The following is a 21,966-nucleotide window of genomic DNA, read 5'->3' on the forward strand; positions in this document are numbered from 1 at the left end:
ACATTGGTTATGATGCAATAAAGTAAATACACTATGAGTCAGTAAAGTACCCGTTCTCTACTTGTTCTGTAAAATAGTGGTGTGTGTGTGTGTGTGTGTGTGTGTGTGTGTGTGTGTGTGTGTGTGTGTGCCAGATAAATATCAGCTGTTTCCCACATTGACTGATGTGCTTTTGAAACTTTGATCTTGTCTTCATGGTGTTGACTTTCTAAATGTCTGTGGTGAATACATGGAGATCTTGACAGAAGAGAAATCTACTAACAAGCAGAGACTTTATCTGGATTGTCTTGTTGCTTTATTGCTTCAATTCAACAGTTGATCATTGACTTGACATTGTTATGCAGTATAGACTGATGGTATATTTCATGACTTATTGATTGACTGTTGTCACATTGAGCCAACAAGCAGAATCAAAAGACAAAATTCTCTCACAATATTTACATGCATTCATCTGATTGTTGACAAACGGATCAACAGTCAGAAGGTTGATCAGATGGATGAGTTGTTGAAAGGTCAAAGGTCAGGGTGGAAAGGTCCAGAGTGGAAACAGACCTCAGCTGTGTTTCCACAGTAATAAAGTTGTCATGTGGACTAATGACACATTATTAATCTGCGGGATGAATGGGCTGCAGAGGAAGAGAAACAACGTGGCACAAACATCCAGCAGGTGGACAACAGTCACCAGGAGCACCAACAGGAAGTGGCGTCCAGGCCCCGCCCACCCTGTGATTGTCAGCCGGAGACACTGGGTAACAAACGTGAAGACAGAAGAAGAATCAAAGGTGAGAATTCAGCTCAGAGTCTCTCTGACGACTTCAGTCACACTTTCATCAACTCAGCTGAAGAACCTGAAGGAACATAAAGTCCAACATGTAGCGGCTGAGTGAAGGAGGTCTGGACTCTGTGGAGGAGCTCCATGGTTCCAGAGACGCTGTAGGAGGACAGAAGACCTGCTCTGTGGTCCAGGTACACTCGCACTCTGGAGGACCGAGGACCTGAGACACGAGTACTCATGTTGTTGTGACGAAACCAATATTCACCTGGGTAACAATATAAACTCCAGGATTTGTCATTTGCTGTGTCTCAATTCAGGTTCTGCACCCTTGAGGCCGAGTGTCCTCCGTCTGAAGGAAGCGTTCTTAGAGTTCCCAGCCTAGAAGGACGGACCAAACCCCGCCTCCCCGGTAACCACTCGGGACGGTCTAGCCTTCGGCGTATTTCCTCGTTTCTTCACCGCCGTTCCCTCCGGCTGGCCAACCCCGGAAGTGACGTTTCAATAGTATCACGCTAACCATTGGTTTGCCATCTAACGATGCCGTTGAATGTTCAAATAAATAAAATCCTACGTTAAAAACTGGATACTTTATGTGAAACGTCAATATTTAGATTTATATGTCGTGTCTTAACCAGTACATGCCGCTAATTTCAGCTGACTTCCCAGGATCCCACGATGCTTTGCAGCAGCACGCAAAGCATCATGGGATACCCAAGTACGCAAAGGATAGTAGCGGTGTATCCTTGGAATCGGCTAAAACGAGTGCAAATTTACGAGTGCGCATTTTGAGCGTCCTAAACACCCTCGGGAATTGGGACAAGCCTTCGCGCAGTGCGATGACGCAACTTCCTTTCAAAATGTGCACTTCAAGGATGCTGAGGAACCTGAATTGAGACACAGCAATTGAATCCAAATCTACTTTCCTCTGACCTTCCTGCTCTGCCAATGTTCCTGTAGGCCACTGCTACACCAACCCCCTAAAATAAACCACAGAAGTCCCTCCCCCTTCTCCACTCAACCTCCCAGTAACATCGTCCAGTCAGACCTTCTCTACTCAGGACCTGCTTCTTGTCAGTGAATCTGTCTGGATGATCACAATAAGACTGAACTTCCTCCATGAATGTCACTTTTCTGTTCTCCTCAGATAATAACAACGTTTGTGCACTGTGCAGAACTTGCTGTATTTCATCTCTCAGCTTGGTCCAGCTGCTGCCACGTCCTCAAAGTATCTCAGAGGACGGATCTCCAGGCTGGAGGAGTCTGGAGACGCACTGAGTGCTGGCAGTGAGGAGAACCTGTGGAGAAACTGGCTGTGGTCCAGTGTGTGTGAGATCTTCTCCAGCTCAGCGTCTCTCCTCTTCAGCTCCATCATCTCCTGCTCCAGCTTCTTCTCAAGCTCTTTGACTCCACTCACTGCTGCCCCCTGTGTGGATCTGACCTGCTGCTGCACCTCAGAGCGTCTTTTCTCCAGCAGACGGTTCATCTGGGTGAGGATCTTCTCGCTGTCCTTCACTGCTTTATCAGCAGAGCCGTTGATGGACTCCACCCCCTTCAGGTCTTCCTCTGTGTGCTGGATCTTCTGCTGGATCTTCTGCCTGGTCTCCTCCAGCTCTCTCTGCCTCCCAGGCCTCTGTACTGCTGCTGACACTGTCTGATGACCTTTATGTTCATCCATACAGCATAAAGCACAGATGATCTTCTGATCAGTGCGGCAGAACATCTTCATCACCTCATCATGACGAGGGCAGATGTTCTCCTGGAGCTGCTGGCTGGGTTCCACCAGCTTGTGTCTCTGTAGGGGAGCAGCATCACGATGAGGCTGGAGGTGAGAGTCACAGTAGGAGGCCCGACAGACCAGACAGGACTTGAGGGCCTTCAGTTTCCTCCCAGTGCAGACATCACAGGCCACATCTCCAGCTCCAGCATAGCAGTGATCAGCAGGAGCATCTTTGTAGTCCAGTCCCCCCCCCCCGCAAAGAAACTTGGCACGTTAACTTTGCCGACACGTTAGCGTAGCGCGACAGCGATAGCGTGCTTCCCTCCCCCCGTCAACGTTAGCGCAATTTCCAACCAGCACTGCAGAGAGAAAGGCAATATCCAGGTGGAGTGAAAATACATCCCAGTGCCCACCATCACAGGCATATAGATGTAGATAAGATAAATTTACATAAAATACCAGAATGTTTGTCAATTTTTCATTAAAACATATTTTATTTATTTAGTTAGATAAAAATGTTTCCTCCCAGCACAATATGTATTTGTTAATTTAACTCACATTCCTGCCATCATCTTAACACAATTCAGTGTCACTTTTAAGTTGGAAAAGCATAATAATTAAATTACTTAAATGGCACATTTCAAGTAAAACAGTTGCGATGTAGTCTATTTGTGGTGGTATGTGAGTTATACTTCCCATAAAAAGACTTCCTTTTACATCAAGAATATTTAAATTTTTCATAGATGACTCCCAAAGAGAGACATATTCTGTCAAGGTCTAACCTGAAGACCACTCTGTCTGGTCCAAAAAGAATTATATTGAATTGAGAGCAGCTGTTCTTATTTTCTCTTTTTTGAGAGAGATTTGCTCAGATTTTCAGTTGACCTGTTGATTTGATTTCTCTGATTAAAATTAAAACAAAGTCTGATATTTGGCAGCTTGTTTAATTCTTATACATTGGTATAAAATACATTTTTTATAATAACATTCACGAGTTTTCGTTGTAAAAGTCATCATTTTCATATACACAAGTTGGACATCTAAAAGTATCGGTATCTGTATTGGTATCGGGATACTAGCCTTGGTATCACCTGGTATCGTATCGAAAGGAAAAATAGTGGTATCGCACATCCCTACTTCCACACACACACACACACACTATACTGTAAATGGCTGCAGTTTCCTTTACAAAAGTGCTACAGACGTCATTCAAACATCCATGTGTTTGTCTCATCAAGACCTATATTTTACATTTGACAGCCACTTAAAAAAAAATGCAGGTCAAAAATATGCATCATTTGCATACACAGGCATATGATGATTAGACCTCTTCTCCCTCTTTGTCAACACACAAATGCCTGCAGTTTCCTTTAGAAAAGTGCTACAGACGTCATTCAAATACCTACGTGTTTGTCTCATCAAGGCCAATATTTTACATTTGACAGCATCCTCCAAAAAAAAAAATGGAGGTGAGAAATCTGCATCATTTGCATGGACTTCTTTCAGCAGATGTCGCCAGGCGTCGGCAGAGGACGGGGGTCAATTGCGGGCGTCGACAGGGGTCAGGCGTCATCGGGGGTCATCGGGCATCGCGTCGGCCATGGCGGCTCAGTCCCGCAAACGCTGCTTGCAGCTTTAATTTATTGTTTTGATTTAATTTAATTTATTAGTGTTAATGGCTGCTGAAAAAAGGGGATGAATAGTTCAAATTCGAGTTGAAAGTAAAATATACAAATGTTGGTAGTACTAGTAATCATTACTAAGTACAGTTATGCCCATCTGTTATCTTTGTTGGGCTTGAGTTTATGATTATTTTTTTTACCCTGTGCATCTTTTTTTTTGTTAGTAGTACTTGTCATTGCTCCAACACGAGTAAACATGTTGCGTCCCACTAGATGGCGCATTTGCCTTATTTACAAGCACCACGGTCATCGGAGCTGATCGCTGCCACTCACAGCAGCGTGCGTCTACTAAGGTCTACTAAGATTCCACAATCTATTACACCTCGTGAGCAAAACAGGCTACAGGTAAAATTAAACATCTTCAGTTGAGCAACTCAGGCAATTTAAAGTGATTTAAAAACAAACAAACACTATAATACTAGGAAAAGAATCCTCTATATGTCAATAAATACAACAGATTGAGTATTCATTAAAAAAAAAAAATGCTTACTTTAAATAAGAAAATCCAACAAACCAACAAGTGCAACACTAAAAAGCAAACCAACAATTAAAATAATGCTTAATTGCCTTAGCTTCGTCCCACACTTATCAGCTTAGCTACTAAGAATAACACACATTATTCACCTGGACAGAAGGAGGTTCTGAGGAACGTGTTGGTCCTGGAGCTTCCTGGTCAGGATGTTCGGGAGATCCCTCGGGCTCAATGTCTGCAGCGCCAACATATTTTAGAATTGCTCCTGCAGAAACAAAGCTCACTAGATCATCAAGCAAAACAGATCAGAAGCACATTTTCCTATTTTATTATTACAGTGATGTTGCAGTAATATAGGAAAATTAAAAATTCCTTCCGTTTTTCCGCACCGCTGGGATAAGTCCATTTTGATGCCATTATGGTGTCTGTTTGTTTTTAATCCTTTCGCTAACGGGAACGAATGGTAGCTATCAATCATTCACATCATACCTGTCGGCGTCGCCGGCCCGCTACGTCACAACCTGCGTGACAGTGCGGCAAGCCCCCAGAGTCCAAGATGGCGTCCCATTCCTTTCAATGAAGTTGCTCACCCAGCGCATGGCTCCCAAAAACCTTTTGACTTTCGCATTGATGGGATAATAGAGCATGCGCAGTTGTGTCAGTGTGGAGATCGTCACTGACAGACGTGCGCGCTCACGAACCGTACAAAATTCAACATGGAAATGAATGTATTTTTTACGGAACAACTGACGATTGTTGTTTCAAAATTTTATCAATAATAATGATTATTATTATTATTATTATTATTATTATTATTATTATTATTATTATTATATTAATAAAATAGTATTATTATAATAATATACTATTATTTGTGTATTAAACAAGTGAGCAATGTGCCACTGAATAATAAATGATAATTCTTTGAAGCAACTCTCTATGGACCATAACAGCACTGCCACACATATTTTTTTAATTAATAACCTCTTTGGAAAGCAGACAAAGTAATAAAATGATTGGTCTATTTATTTCATCAGAACTAAAAAAATAAAAAATAAAAACTCAACGATCTTGAAAGTTCCTCCCTTTCTCTTGCACCTGTCGATGTGTGTAGCTAACACAAATTTGCAAATATTTTGTCGTCCTCATGGAATTAAACAGTATACCATGTTAATTTATCAGCGAGTGCTCTCTCTTTTCATGCAATTCATCACTCTTAACATGTAATGCTGAATCATGAAAGCTATGGAGCAAAAAATAATAATTACATAAACGACGAGTGAAATAAAATGTGTCATTCATTCAGTAAAGATTTCATTCATTCATTCATTCATCTTCTATACCCGCTTATTCCTATTCAGGGTCACGGGGGTCTGCTGGAGCCTATCCCAGCTGTCTTAGGGCGAAGGCAGGGTGACACCCTGGACAAGTCGCCAGTTCATCGCAGGGCCACATAGAGACAAACAACCATTCACACTCACATGCACACCTACGGACAATTTAGAACGTTCAATTGACCTCACATGCATGTTTTTGGAGTGTAGGAGGAAGCCGGAGAACCCGGAGAGAACCCACGCAGACACAGGGAGAACATGCAAACTCCACACAGAAAGGTCCCAGGCCCGGGCCCCGGAATCGAACCCACGACCTTCTTGCTGTGAGGCGGCAGCGCTTTTATTTCATTTAACAAAGCATATCATTATTTTATCATGCATTTAATTGTTTTGTGGTCCTGTGTTTTAGTGCTTCATAATTGTATTCTGTTGTCAAATTTGCCCATCAAAGTCAGATTAGTAATCCTGTACATCAGTTTAAGGAAAACCAATTCTAGGTAATGGATTGCAGATCTGGTAGTGACCTGTTACAATGGAAAGAAATGTATACATAATAAGTACGTCTGTGTGCCCGATATTTTAGCTAACACTAAACTTTCTGCACAACTGTCTGCATTGTGTTTAAGTTTAAATTAGTTAAATATGTTTGCATACCCAATTTTAAGTAAAATTACACAAAAAAAAATATTGTACATTTATTTTTGGAATGTTTTGCTTTTTACAGCTTTCCTTTTGGGAACAGAAAAAGGTTGCACAAATGGGTGGAAAATGGGAGAAGAAAAAACTGGACACCCAATGACAACTCCAGGCTGTGTGCTCTTCACTTTGAGGAGAAATCTTTCATTTTGCGTGGTGAGAGAAAGTGCCTAACTTCAACAGCTGTCCCAACCATTTTTAGTTTCTTCAAATCAGGTAAGAGCATGTCTACCAAACGAAAGGTAAGTAAGTCACACACACACCCACACACACACACACGTGATTTTGATCAAATCTTTGACCACACATATTCTAAAAAATGTAAAGAGGTGTCAGAGATCTTGGAAGAAGACAGTTTTCTCGTGATTCAGGAACCATGTGACAGCCATACTGTGTCTGATGTAGATGTAGAGGTCACAAATGATGTACAGATCACCAATGATGAAGAGGTCACAAATGATGAAGAGGTCAGAGCAACAATGAAGGGATTTTACATTGACTGTTCAGTTAACATTTTCAATGTTAAAATATTCACATGAAAAAAACTTTAAAATCATTACGGCAGACGTAAAAAAAAATTTGTAAGAAAGTGTTGAAAGTTATCTTGAAATCATTTATGAGGATACTCATTATAATATTGATGAAGTGTTATTTCATGTTTTGTTGGCTGTTTCAAGGGTTTATTTAGTTTGTTGTGACACAATCTAAGGTTCAATTTGTAAAGAAATAAAAGTTCTTGTGAAAAAAGATAGTGGTCAAAGTGATATTAGTGTTATTTGTGTTTGTGTTTTTTGTAGTCTTGTCTGGATTTGTCCTGTTCGTTTCTGGTCTGTGTTTGTGTTCCCACTCTTGGCCTGCACCTTGTCGTGGTGAGTGGGCTTTTAACTAAGACAGGCCAATTATATATATTGTGTGAAGCCAGCAAAACAGTCATTATTATGAGAATTATAACTGAAGCACACTAAATAATACACCATCAGTCACATTTTGCTTTTCTGTTATTAATCTAATGTGTGTTATGTCAAGCCTCCACAGTGGCGTGCTGCAGTCAGGATGAGACGAACAAGGTGAATGGATGGACGGATTGATGAGCCCAGCGAGCCTCCACCATCCACAGACAAGCCAGTCCCATTTTCCACCCAGAGAGATGGCTCTTCCATCTATCTTTGCCTGCCAGGGAAATGCAACCAAACATAGTAATTACAGATGGTGTTGTCTCTGTTAAAGTGACACATGAAAAAAAAATAAATAAATAAATAAATATATGTATATATATATATATATATATATATATATATGTATATATGTTTTGTGATTCATGTTCATGACAATAACAATCGAACAGATTTTCTTCATTCTTCCAATGAGTTTCGCAAACAAACATGGAATTTTCCATGGATCATACTAATACGTTTGTAGATTATATAAAGAAAATTATAAAACACATTTTTTGCGGTTTTATATTAAAGCAGATAGTCAAACGTAAATGTAGCGTGGTAATGTTGCGAAGACACATTTATTTTTGTTTTTCTTTGTTTCTTTAGAAGCTTTTATTTTGGTTTTCAGTGGAAGCACAACAGACAACACACATGTTAACGTCCGCTACTACGGTTCGCTCCATATAGGTCTCACAAGCCACTTGAGAGACTTCCTCTCGAGCGTTCTACTTTTTACATTTCAAAACACAGATCCATACCAGACTTCGACTTGAACTTATTAATCATGTCGTTTCCCACATTCAATCTTACTCATATACATTTAAATATTCACATTTCTACTGAATAAACATCCCATAACGTTAAACGAACACTAACGTAACCGAGCGTCAACCCCGCCTCCTGGTAACCTAGCAACGTTCTAGCCGTTGTTTCCTCTTCGCTAGGTAATCACTCGGAGACGATACATTCAAAACGTAAATTTAACTCACATACCCTCGATCTCAGACTTCAATTACGAAACAGCCACACATACATTTGCTCTTATTTTCAACCATTTCCCCTTCTCACCTGTGGAAGCACAACAGATAACACACACGTTAACGTCCGCTACGACGGTTCGCTCCACATAGGTCTCACGAGCCACTTGAGAGACCTCTCTAGTGTTATTCCCCGGGGCGAACACGACCTCCACTGGTAGAAGTGGGTAACTGCACCCTGCTCACTGATCACTCTCACACACGCCACAAACCACAACAAAAGCAGGAACAGTGCTTTGCCACAATTATGCTACATAAACACGTCCTGGTCCCCTCTGGATCCTCTTTTACGGTCCTCGCGATCACTCTCTTGGCTGCGGTGGGCATGGTTCTGCCCGCGGTGTCTTCCTTTGTCAGGGCATTCTCTGGCCCAGTGACCCATGCGGCCGCAGATGTGGCACGCCCCCTTTTCGCCTCTGTCTCCGCTAGTCGCCCTTCGTCGGTTGTCGTTGTTCCTGTAGGGCCGTCTCGCCGTGTCACTGAGGTGCTTCATCATGGTGAGGGAGGCACGCTTTATCTTCTTGTCCTCTGCATCGCTGGCCTCCTGCAGAAGCCTCTCAGCGTGCACTGCATGACGTCGGACCTCTGTCAGCCGGGCATCTTCAATCCCCACGCAGCAGCTTCTGTTAACTGCTTTGGCGATCTGGGGGAGCAGCCCTTGTCTGAAAGCAGTGATGAGGCTGGCCGTTTGGTTGACGGCAGTCCTGATGAACGTGGCGACGCTGCGGCGTCGGTGCTGGAGTGCGCAGGGTTGTACGGTGGTAGCGTTGGATGAGGGCAGGCGGGAGGAGGGAAGACAGGCATGTCCAGGAGAGGGTCCCTCAGGCCTGTAAGAGAAGGATACAGACGATTTGGTGCATTTGAATGCTCGTGTGTGAGTGGCTCCTTTTCTCCCTCCTCTGGGGAGTGTGTGTGAGTGTGTGCACCCTCTGCCGTTATCTCTGTCACCCCTGTGCTCCAGCGCCCAGCGCTGTTCACACGTTTCTTTACTTGTTTCCTGTCCCTGACCTCTGCTTCAGGTTTCCAGAATGAAAAACACCTTTCATGATCTTTGATGATTTGAATCTCCCACCTGTTTGGGTTTTTCTTTTTTGTAACCTTTCCCTCGGCTATATTCAGTTTATCCCGGAGGTTTCTCAATTCCTCCATACTCAGTGATCCCCCCTCTGGGAAACCATACTTTTCAACCCAAACATCCAACATATCAAGACAATCTGGACCGTATTTTTTCCGCATGTCGTCCACAATTTGTCCCCCCTGGGGAACTGCAGCAGCCACTTTGCTCTGGTTCTTCCCCATCCCTGTCTAGACTTATTACTTGTAGCTGCACAGGCGTCCCTGTGCCCCCTTTTTTTACTCAGGCGCAAAAAGGTAGAGAAAAAATTCACCCCTTCGGTACTTAGTCACCAAAGGTTTTGCCCACTCAGCCCTCACCAACCTTCTTGGATATCTGGTGAGCGGGACAGGCCCGCGATATGACCTTGACTGGTGCGATATTATGATTTAGCGTACGTTACGCTCAACGTCATTCCGTGCGGCAGGTAAAAAAAAGGTGGTGTTGTCCTGGGTGTCCCAATTCCATCGCACGCCGATCGGAGCCGATTATCACCCGGGTCGTTTGTCGGGTTGGTTGACCCGTTTTGTCGTGCAACAGCTGCAACTGCAAACTGCAGGCTTCAATTTACCGACGCCTTACACATGTGATGGCATGGAGACTGTGCATTGTAGCAACATCAGTCCCCTCAGAGAGAATCTTCTCCAAAACAGGGCAGATATTTACAGAGAGAAGAAACAGGATCAGCCGCACAAAGATGAGGCTCTTGGTTTTTCTCATTGTCAATCTTCACTAAAGGACAAAACTGTTATCTGAATGCTGATTTTTTTTTTCTTTTTGTTCTACACATTTTAATTCATATTTTGTTGTGTGAGTTTCTGTAAGCGTATGTTGTTTGACTTTACATTTGTGTAGTAGTAAAAAACTAAACGTTTAAAATTGGTAATAGTTATTTAGAGAGAGGCACCTAGACCCACCTGTGGGTCATAACACCCCCTCTCTTAAGAACTAAACCCTATTAACATACCTACAAACAAAACTAAACAAGAAAAACCTCAGTTCCCCTGAAATAAGAATTCCGCAGCTAGTCCACATGTACACGTGATAACGCATCTGCCAACACATTATCAACCCCCCTTCCTGTGGCAAATCTGGAGATTGAAGGCTTGCAGGAGCAGAGACCACCGCATCTACGGCTGGTTTGATTGCGCATCCTATCCAGGACCACGAGGGCATTATGGTCTGTAAAAACCTGACCCCAAATTAACATCAAGATGGGCACTGTCAGAAGGAGAGCCAAAGCTTCTTTCTTAACTTCCCAGAATTGACTCTGTGTGCGTGCTGCTTAGTTGTGGCATGTCCCTCTACTTCTATGTCATGGTGCAAAACTGACGTACGGCGGGGGTGGTCAGAAAACAATAGTGGGTGGCTCTCAATTAATTTAACAATATCATGACGGGCTGATGCAGGCAAATGGGACAAAAACAAGCTTAAGTTATTCATAATTTCAGAGTTTCCCAGGCGCGCCGAATGAACACCGATTTTTTTTTTTTTTTTTTTTTCATGAGCCCTCCCTCCGCCAATGGGCACGGAGGGGGCGGAGGCTCAGGCGACACATTTTTCCGAGCGACGTAACGCCCGGTTCACACTGGACGCGGAAGCGCCACAAAGCGCCGCAAAGTGCCGAGCGCTTCCATTCGGCGCCCATGTTAAGCAATGTAGTAGTTCACACCAGACGCGAACAGGCGCGCGGCTCCCCTCGCGGATCGCGCCATGCATTTAACGTCAGTTCACTGGACGTGGAAGCGAAGCGCCGCCGAGCGCTTCCATTCGGCGCCCACGTTAATCAATGTGGTGGTTGCGCGGCTCGCGGCATGCATTTGTTGTTTCGGCGTCTGCTCTATTTCGTGCGCGAGCCGCGAGCGGTCCTCGTCAATAGTACAGGAAGTCGCTCAATAAAAACGAGAAAATCCGGTGAATTTTCAAAATAAACTAATTTCAAAATAAAAACCCAATGACAAATTCGATCATATATCATATTTGTATGTTATATTTGTCAGTACATTGTATCAGAGTGCGAGAGAGATTAAACACACACACACACACACACACACAGAGGAAGACTTGATCAAAATACGTCTGTTTGATCCTAGAGATGCCGGTCAATGATCATTATGAAAGAGGTCTTGTCTTGAGATGGACACCTGAGTGCGTGTTTCTATTTATTTACACACACACGCACAAAAGTGAGCTATGGAGCGGGCTGGCTACGGGCGAGGGGGGGCAATGACGAAAATTATTTTTTTTATTTTATTTTTTTTAAAGAAAAAAAAAAGAAGTGAAAAAGTGGGAGTGAAAAAAAGAGTGCAGCTGAGCAGAAGCGCTTGTCGACCGTCGCGGAGCTGTTCGCGTCTGGTGTGAACCAGTTGGAGCCTCGCTCGCGAAATTCGTTGGCGCGGCGCTTCCGCTTCTATTGAAATGAATGGCACGAGCCGCGCGCCTGTTCGCGTCTGGTCTGAACCACTACATTCAGTGCGTTTACATGGCACTAGAGAAAATCGAATTATTGCCTTAGTCCGATTATGATCGGAGAACTCACGTGCATGTAAACACCTTACTCCGATTATGATTGGAGTTTGAGAACTCCGATTGGAATCAGAGAACTCCGATTGAGACACCCAGATAATGCGATTGGAATTCGAATTTCTCTGCCATGTATACGCCTTAATCGGACTATTAACTGGACAATGCGAGTGCGCATGCGCCACGCCTCGCTCTCGCGACTCATGACCGCACAACTACGTCGTCTAACAAAACAGACGGCGCGAAACAACCTGGCAAACGCGAATAAGAATGTTGACATTTGGAGAGAGGAGGAGACCGGGGCGATGCTTTCTCTTCTAAAAGAGATGGACATATTAAAATAACGCGCAACGGAGACCTTTTTAAAAAGGGTAGCGCAGCAAATGCAGGGCTCCGGCTTTGCGCACCCCTGAACAAATACGTATTCCTTCGTATTTATATTTCTACCTTTTCGTTCACATTTTTTGTAAGTTAGAAGAATTTCAACTTTGTAAATAAAAGCACAGCAAAGAGATGTTTTCCTGATTTGTTTTTATTTGGGTAATTTCGCTGTTATTCTGCTGGAAACGGCGTGCAGCGGCACCAGCTTCCTCCACGGTCGGCACTTTAATGAGCGTGTGTATAACTGAAGACACCGTTCCTTTGCAAAACCTGTACACAAACTCTCCCACCAGTCTGCTCCGAACCCGAATCCAACAAGAACGAGAGTTTGGGGTCCGTAGCGACGGCACAAAGCGTAGCATCGAAGTGTTGTTGTAGCCCTCCAACAGCAAACAACGTTCTTGTCTGCCTTTTAAAATAACCAGGAGCACAAGAAATAGGGTACACCTTATCTGCAAAGCAAGTAACACGTACATTATGAACTATCGTTCCATATCATAATAGATTTAATATGTCAACCGAAAGCAGCTGACCGGCTGAAAAGACTCACTCCACCCCCTAGTGTTGGGAGGAGGATCCGTCAATAATTTGAATTTCTCAGTTGCATGTATATGGGGACCAAGGTGAGAACTCCGATTGGACGAGAAAACCGAATGATTGCTTAGTCCGATTAAGCTCTGCATGTAAACGCACTGATTGATTAACATGGGCGCTGATGGAAGCGCTCGGCGATTCGCAGCGCTTCACTTCGCAGCGCTTCACTTTGCGGCGCTTCCGCGTCCTGTGTGAACCGGGCGTAACTTTTCAACATTTTGACGTGGCAGACGCGGGACGATCGTTTTCTATCAGGAGTGTGCACTACATAATCTGTATCGGAAAGTTTGCGCTCCACGACATACGGACCACAAAAACCAGCCTGCAAACCGGAACCGGGTAACGGCAACAATACCAACACTCGGTCGCCTGTCTCAAAAACTCGAGCCACAGCTTTCTTGTCAAACTGCCACTTCATTTTAGACTGGCTGGCGACAAGAGTTTGGTGAGCAGTTTCACAAGCACGATGCAAGCGTTCACGGAAAAAAAATTACGTAATCTAACACATTATTCTCTACTCGTTTAACATCGGAAAGCCACTTACCCCTTAACAGATGCAAGGGTCCTCTCACCAAACATTAAATCAGCTGGGCTGAACCTGAGGGACTCCCACACATACAATCGACGACTGAAGATACACTTTATGCTGCGGAACCATCACTGTGCTCATTTTAACTCCCCGCCCCCCTTTGGGTTGGTTTTGTTGCTCTTGGTTGTCCGTTAGTTTTTTGAGAGTTAGTAGTAGATAGATCCCTAGATAGTAAGTTTGATAGATGGATAGAAATAGATAAGTTAGTTAAAGTTACACACACGCACATATATATATATACATATATATATTAACCTCTTTCAATGAACTCCAAAACATACATGGTCAAAATCCATATTATTATTATGTTGTTGTTTTTTTTAAATGCTTATACAAAACAAAAAAAAATTGTCACATCCACTTGTAGTGCATTATTTTTGCCAGCAAGCTTCTCTTGTTACGACTGACCACATTGACCCATATTTTCCATATACTCACCTGAATCAACGACCTTCCCCGAGGTGATCGGTGGAGTGACACGCAACCAGCACGTGACCTCTACGACGAGCTTCCACCCACGGAAGTGCCATAGGAGGACACGGATTAAATAGTATGGCTTGTCCACTAGAAGGCTGTATTATGGTGTACATAATATAAAACTTCGGCCCAGTTCTGCTTGTATTGCAATGGTTGGTGTTCCTGAAGTTTCATTTTTCGTCCCTTTTTATTTTTTACATCCATGTTTGTGATGGAATAGTATTGTGAATCGCTAGCTCGCATTGCATGCTGGGAAACAGCGTCACTCAAGGAAGTTTTGGCTTCGCTGACACGGTCCTGAAGGGAAGTGGGTTTTATTGCACTGGAACGGGATGAATGTGTTTAATCAAGCAGTACAAACCTGATTAATTGTCTTAATACTTCACTTCGAATGGCCATATTGTTTAGGATTAGAATTAGATGACAACTTCTTCACAATATTTGCAACTATTCAATTTGACCAGCAGGTGTCAGTAGAAGACGAAATTTCATGTTGACTATTTCCTAATGGAAGTGCTCTCTTTACGTTGGGTTTTTCTCATAATTATTTGAAGTGTAGGCCTGTAGTTGATGAGGAATCACGGTGTGCTAACGCTACTCAAACAGCTTCGATGAAAAAAGGGAGTGTGATTTGGGTTTGTGGTACATTATGACAATCTTGGACTTGCAAGACTGAGGCGACGGTTCAATTCCCATCAACGTGTATTATATATGTGTTATTTAGCTCATCTATTCTACATTTTAAATAGATCACATTTGACATCTCACCCACTGAACACTTACTATTGAACATATTTTTAAACTATGGGCTATTTAGTCTTGTTTTAGGATATAATATAATTCATTGCACAAACTGTCAGGCTAAGTATAGAGCTATAGTCTACTACAATCAGTTGTGCCAAAAAAGAGACATTGTCTTTATTTTTCATTTTTATTTTATTGTGTCAGCATTGAACCGTACAACCATGTAGTGTTGTCCAACAAGAATGCATGGCGAATCAAATCCCAAACAACCTATGAAACAATGGACACGTTTCTATTGCACTTCATTTTATTGAGCACTAGATGACCTCCTCGAGCACTGTGTCATTGAAGCCTCGAGTAATGAACCATTTTTTGAAACAAGTGTCGAAGCTTCAACAAAGCCTCCATCGGCCATCACTACCTACGGCTGCGTGCTCTCACACCATTTCAGAAGTGACTAACTGCAGACTTGGGAGCGGAGGAGGGATGACAGTCAGGCTGGCTCGACTGCTCCTCCTTCTCAGCCGTGGCGCGTCCAATCAGCAGCCGACATCCAGGACCGCACCTGCAAGGCATCATCCACTCTCTCTCTCACACACACACAAAATAAATTGTGTTCAATCATGTTAAACTTGGTTGGGGCACAGCCATGGCTCTTTATATTTTATTTTTATTTTATTTTGTATTTTATTTTAAAGTTAGCGCTTTGCATTCTGGGCGATCCTCAGTACAGAGGAAGCCCATGAAGCAGGTGAGACGGTCTCCTCCCTGCTGAGACAGAAATTAATGCAATAAGTTGAGCTATGCTTCATCTAACTGTGTTTCAGTGTTTAAATGTGTGCTGGTGTCTTTCGTTTAATTTTTTTATTTTATTTTATTTTATTTTATTTTTTTTTTTTTAGCAAAGTTCTTTTTTTTTATTGCTATTAAAAACGATTAGCATGCTAGCATGTCCATTAGCAGCACACAGCTCTCATACGGAGCACGTTGTCTCTGCGGGAGGTGACCAAGTTTCACGGAGCAAGTTATGGTTGTGTCCCATTCTGTTTCAGGTATGTGTGTGTAACTGGAAGAATGTTACAGTGTATAAAAATGGAGCTTTAGGGAGTGAATTATTGAAATTGCGAATGTCATTTTTTTGTATTTTGTAGAAAAATGTATTTTATTTTTAATATTATTTGTATTGTAGAAACAACAACTATACGATCACTACTTCAGTACAGAGGAAGCCCATGAAGCAGGAGGTGACCAAGTTTCACGGAGCAAGTTATGGTTGTGTCCCATTCTGTTTCAGAGAATAAACTGCTGCTCCACACCTGACTTCTGCAAGTCTTCATTATACAGCAAGCAGGACAGAATAGGAGAGGTCACTTTGGTGCCGTGACTCGAGACTCTTTTGTTGTGCTACCGATGCTGCAGAGCGACCCGGGGACTGTTCTGCTGCTGCTGTTCATCTGCGGTCACTGAAGTCGGTCACATGTGTTGCTTTTGTGCAGTGTTAGACATCAGATAGAGGGTTTATGTACTTTTATTTTATTTTTTTTATTTATTTATTTTTTTTTTTTCAGTTTCCAGTCTAGGCCTTTTGTGGTTTCATCCTTTTGTTTTGTGGTATTGTGTTTTGTTAACTTTTTGGAAAGATGAGTAATCCTCAGGGTAATGTTTTTGTAACTCCTTTTGGTGCTGGCAGAGGGAGGGGTTTTATGCATCCTTCAAGTTTACTGTTTGAGAGTCCTGTTCAGGGGGGTGGTGTAGTGTTGGGTAATCAGTGTACACCTGGGCGCCCCTTGCTCAGTACTGGTGTTATCCCTCCCCCCAACTCAGATGCAAACCCTCATGCCCTTGCTAGCCAGGGCACGCATTCCCCTGTCCCGGACAGGCACAGCATGTGTTCCCCTGCACCTACCCCTGATGTTATTGCTGCTAGTATTGTAGGTCAGATGGGTGATGCATTGATTCAACAGGTCAGCCAGCAGGTGGCACAGGACATTATCTCTCACCTCAGTGCATCTGTCACTACCCCTTTACTCAGTGCTGCCCCTTCACCTGCCCATGCTGATATGCTAGCCAGATCCCCTTTACATAGTGCTACCCCTCGACCTAGCCATGCAAATGTGTCTGCCACAAATGCTTTTGACGTGTCCCATTTGCAATATGTCCCTCATCGAAAGCTGAAGGAGCCCCCCTGCTTCAGAGGAGACAACTCAGACTCTGTTTCCGTCCAGGAGTGGGATGAGCTCATGAGGAGTTTCATTAAGAGGGGGAATCTGCAACCTGAGGAACAAGCGGAGGAGATCCTTGTTCATCTTGGTGGCAAAGCAAAGGATGTTGTCAGGTTTGGGACCAGGAACAGTGGTATTAACATCACCTGTAATCCCGATGCCATTTATGGTCTCTTGCGGAAGCACTTTGATTCTGTTCCGTGTTCACCACTCCCATTAGCAGACTTTTACACCACTCTTCCTGGGAAGGGTGAGGATGCCTTTGACTACTGGCTTAGACTGAACCGCGCTGTTGACTTGGCCACTGAACGTCTGAAGGAGCAAGGAAAGTCACTGGACAGCCCCAGCACTGAGGTGACTCGAATGTTCATAAAGAACTGCCCTTCTACTGAGCTCGCCATGACCTTCAGGTCGAAGACGATAGACAAGTGGACTGCTCGTGAAGTCCAAGACATTCTGAACGAATATCATTCTGAAATGATGTCAGTGAACAGAACTTCCAGAGAAAGGGTGTCAGTGAATGCTCTTGCTGCTGTCTCGCCACCTGCACCACCTGCTGAAGAACAGAGCCCACTGCAGCCACAGGCCACTGACCCTGATGCCCTGAACCGCCTTATTAACATGCTGGAGAAGGTGCTCCTGCAAAGATCTTCCCCAGCTTCAAACAGTCCTGTTCATGGTCCGACTCGACGGCCTGGCCCAAGGCACCCCAGGATCGGTGGGTTGCACTTGGAGGAAATGTCTTCTTCTCCACCATGGACTTGACGTCTGGCTTCTACAATGTGCCACTCCATGAAGAGCACAAAAAATACACAGCTTTCTCTTCACCTTTTGGCCTCCACTAGTACAACAGAATGCCACAAGGTCTGTCCAACAGTCCTGCAACATTCATGCGAATGATGATGTCAATCTTCGGGGATGAAAACTTCACTAGTCTGCTCTGCTATCTTGATGACCTGATGGTCTTTGCCCCAACTGAACAGCAGGCGCTTGAGCGTCTAGAGATGGTGTTCTCCCGTCTGAAAAGTCACAAACTCAAACTGGCCCCCAAGAAGTGTCATCTCTTGCGGAGGTCAGTAAGGTTCCTGGGACATGTCATTTGTGGGGACGGGGTGATGAAGGACCCTGACAAGATGAAAGCCATCATGGATGTGGGAGAGGCTGACCTGATGGAGAGTGATGGTGTGACCCCTTCCTGGAGGAAGATTAATTCTTTCCTGGGCCTAATCTTCTACTATCAGCACTTCATAGCTGACTGCTCTGCTAAAGCAAAACCCTTGTTCAGACTCCTCTCTGGAAGGCCGGTGCAGCATAAGGCCATGAGAGGCAGGAAGGTGAAAAAGCGATCATCTGCTCCACCAGCGCTTATGGCGAGCGACTGGACTGCTGCATGCAAAGAATCGTTCCAGACCCTGAAGAATGAATTAGCTTGCAATGTCACCTTATCCCACCCCAACTTCAGTGAGCCCTTCGTTCTCGCTGTTGATGCGTCGTTTGATGGCATTGGCGCAGTCCTGTCTCAAGTGCCACCAGGTGAGACTGTTGCTCGACCTGTCGCTTTCGCCAGCAAGACACTGTCCCGATCACAAATTAACTATCCAGCGCACAGGTTGGAATTCCTGGCGTTAAAATGGGCCATTTGTGACAAGTTTGGTCATTGTCATTGCCCATTGTCCTACATCTTAACAAAGCCATGTTTGGACGCATGTGAACAAAGATGGGTTGCTAAGCTTGCCGCATTCGATTTCGATCTGAAGTATGTCCCTGGCGTTAAGAACGTTGTCGCTGATGCGCTAAGCCGCGAGCCATTCGTTCAGTCATGTATCAGTCAACGTCTGAGAAAGAGCCCTACGTTGCACTGCTGGACGAAGTTAATGGCGTCGTCAGGGGTACAGTGCAAGATGCCTTCCGGCTGACAACTGCCAAGTTCTTCAAGAAAGGGAACCAAGACCATCCGATTCTGATGCTGAAGCCGTTATTTTATTTTGAAAGGTGACCCGCAGCTATTTTAGGTCAAGAAAAAAAAATGGCCGAAATGTTTGTTTGATGGAAAGCGGGTCAAGCTGGAGTGGTTGGTGAGCCAAAAATTCTTTTGACCTCACGTTGTCTGTGTTGCCTCGAACCAAAAACTCAAGAAGGAAAATAAACGAGTTAAATGGAACCCACGTCTCATCAATTTATGAATGATGTAGTGGTGCTGGTATGACGGACGGACATTGAAGACACCTGAGCGTCAAAGGTAAAGAGCGGCTACATGAATGAAAACTGTGGAACTACACAGTCAATCAACACATTGAACACACAAACACATCACATCCTTCCTTCATTTGGCAGCAGACAATAAAACAGCAGTTGGATCAAAGATGCAGTGGAGTCCAAAGAGACGCCAGTGAAGGATCTCTGATCCAGTGGAGCTCCAAGCTGCAGTGACTTTACACACAACTGAGCATCATGTTGAGTTGAAGCAGCAGATCAGAGCAACACTGTCAGTCACAACAGGACGTGTTGACACTCAGTGGCTGGAACACACTGGAGTGTGAAGCTGCACTGAGGACACTGTAGTGGAGACACTGAGGACCTGGGGCTTCATTTACAAAAACGTACATGGATTTCATCCTGAAACAAAAAAATCTGGATGTTCAAAATGTTGCGAACGCACAAACGCACACCCATTTCCTTTGAGAGTCCCAATCCTCGTGGAATTGATCGCACATGAGCACGAGCCCTGCTCCTCCCTCGGAACACCTCCACATACAAAGCGTTGTCCCCCCTTGTTGGAAATCCAACATGCTGGTGGACTTTTAGAAGGACAGTCTTGAGGTCAGCATGACTAAAATCTCCAGTGAGGATGGTAAAGCTTTTGGGTTTGCTGTCTGTTGATGACTGATGGCCTGGTACAGTTCATTGAGTGCAGCGTTCCTCTCACTGCTGTTGTTGGTGGGAGGGATGTAAACTGCAACTAGCAAAATGGCAGTAAACTGCCAGGGCAGATAGAATGGACGGCACTTTATGATCATCAACTGTGCCAGTGGTGAACAGTGTTTGCATACCACTGCAGTGTCCCGGCACCACGCACCACAGATGTAAACACATGCTGCACCACCGCGGGACTTCCCTCCATTTACATGATGATGGTGATGGTGATGATGATGATGATGATGATGATGATGATGATCAGACATTAATGAGTCTTGATTCACTTTCACTGTCTTTAGAATCTCACATGTCGACCACAACTTCTCTCTCTGCTCTCCTTCATCCAGTGAACTCTCAGAGCTTCACTGTGCAGTGGTGTCTTCAGCTCTGCAGTCCAGCCCCTCCCTCCTCACACTGCTGGACCTGAGTGAGAACTTCCTGAGGGATCCTGGAGTGAAGCTGCTCTGTGCTGGACTGCAGAGTCCAAACTGCAGACTGGAAGTTCTCAGGTCAGTTCCTGCTTTCTACTGGTGGACAGTGTGTGTCAGCAGATGACAACTGGTGTGTAACGCTGCTCAGTGTGAAGACTTTGAAGCAGATATTAAAGACTCATCTAGACAAAGTGGATGTTGTTGATAATTTCATGTCAACAATCTGCAGCCAGAAAAGACTTTGGATGGTGGAAGAAAGTGTGGAAAATGTCTCCAGTCACTTTGGAGCTCAATGGAAGTTGTTGATTGGTGATGAAGGTCACATGACTGAGCAGAAGATCGTGTGAAGAAATATTAGAGGCAGATTAATAGTGCAGCAGTATTTCTTCATCTTGTCCTTTGAATGTGTTTGACTTGTAACGAGTCTCTGATGACTGAAAACAGCCACAAGCACACAAAGGACTCACTGATTATTTTCCATCTTCACTGCTGATTGGCTGCACACTGACTAACACACTGCTGTTGTTATTGTGTTGACAACCCACTAGCACAATGACTCCTTTGAGGGAATGACTCAGTGATCCCAACAGCTGCACATCTGGATCATCAACAGGGAGAAATGACTCTGAATATGACATTTACACCATGGAAGAAATCAAATGTTGATTCTTTATTCAGGCTGGAGAACTGCTGGTTGACAAAGCTCAGCTGTGATTGGCTGCTCTCAGCTCTGAAGTCCAACCCCTCCCACCTCAGAGAGCTGAACCTGAGTTGGAACGACCTTAAGGATTCATCAGTGAAGGAGCTGAGTGGTTTTCTGCAGAGTCCAGACTGTAAACTGGAGACTCTGAGGTCAGTTCACCCTCTTCACTCTACAACTTCTATCACTCTTGTTGTTGTTGTCATGATTTTCACTTCACTGCTGTTGGAAATTCAATTTGCAGACACTTTTTTTTTGATAATGAATGAAAGGGCATGTTTTCATTGCCTCACCTCGCCTCGCCACGGTATGGTGTTAGGGTGTTTGCACTGGCTGCTACACAGTTGTAGGGGGCGCTGTTTTGGTACCTCAATCCCCCAGGGTCCGAGCGAGACGAAGCGAGTTTAGTGGTGACGTAGCGACGAGCAGGGCCCTGGATTGGCTCCGTGTCCGCGTCGATGTTCCCTGTCAGAGCGGACATCCACGCCAACTCCTTTGACACAGAACTTCCGTGTCAGGTACATTTTACCGTGAATACAAGTAGCTACTATTGGTGTTGTACAAATACATTTATGTGTATACAGTTTTTGAAAACAGCTTTTTCAATACATGTTTACTTTTGTC

At 44.2% G+C, this 21,966-nt stretch overlaps 1 protein-coding gene across 1 annotated transcript in view; it reads left to right on the top strand.

Annotated features, from left to right (window-relative positions):
- The window catches only part of LOC142888022 (NLR family CARD domain-containing protein 3-like), a 138,935-nt gene that overhangs the window by 45,586 nt on the left and 71,383 nt on the right, over positions 1-21,966 (top strand). Inside the window, exon 3 of the mRNA XM_076026029.1 lies at positions 20,559-20,720. Within this exon, the coding sequence (XP_075882144.1) occupies positions 20,559-20,720 (162 nt within the window). The remainder of the gene's footprint in view (positions 1-20,558; positions 20,721-21,966) is intronic.

This window comes from Nelusetta ayraudi, unplaced genomic scaffold, assembly GCF_046127955.1.
Source record: "Nelusetta ayraudi isolate G7.1 ecotype Tasmania unplaced genomic scaffold, CSIRO-AGI_Nayr_v1 ptg000018l, whole genome shotgun sequence".
NCBI classification, from domain to species: domain Eukaryota; kingdom Metazoa; phylum Chordata; class Actinopteri; order Tetraodontiformes; family Monacanthidae; genus Nelusetta; species Nelusetta ayraudi.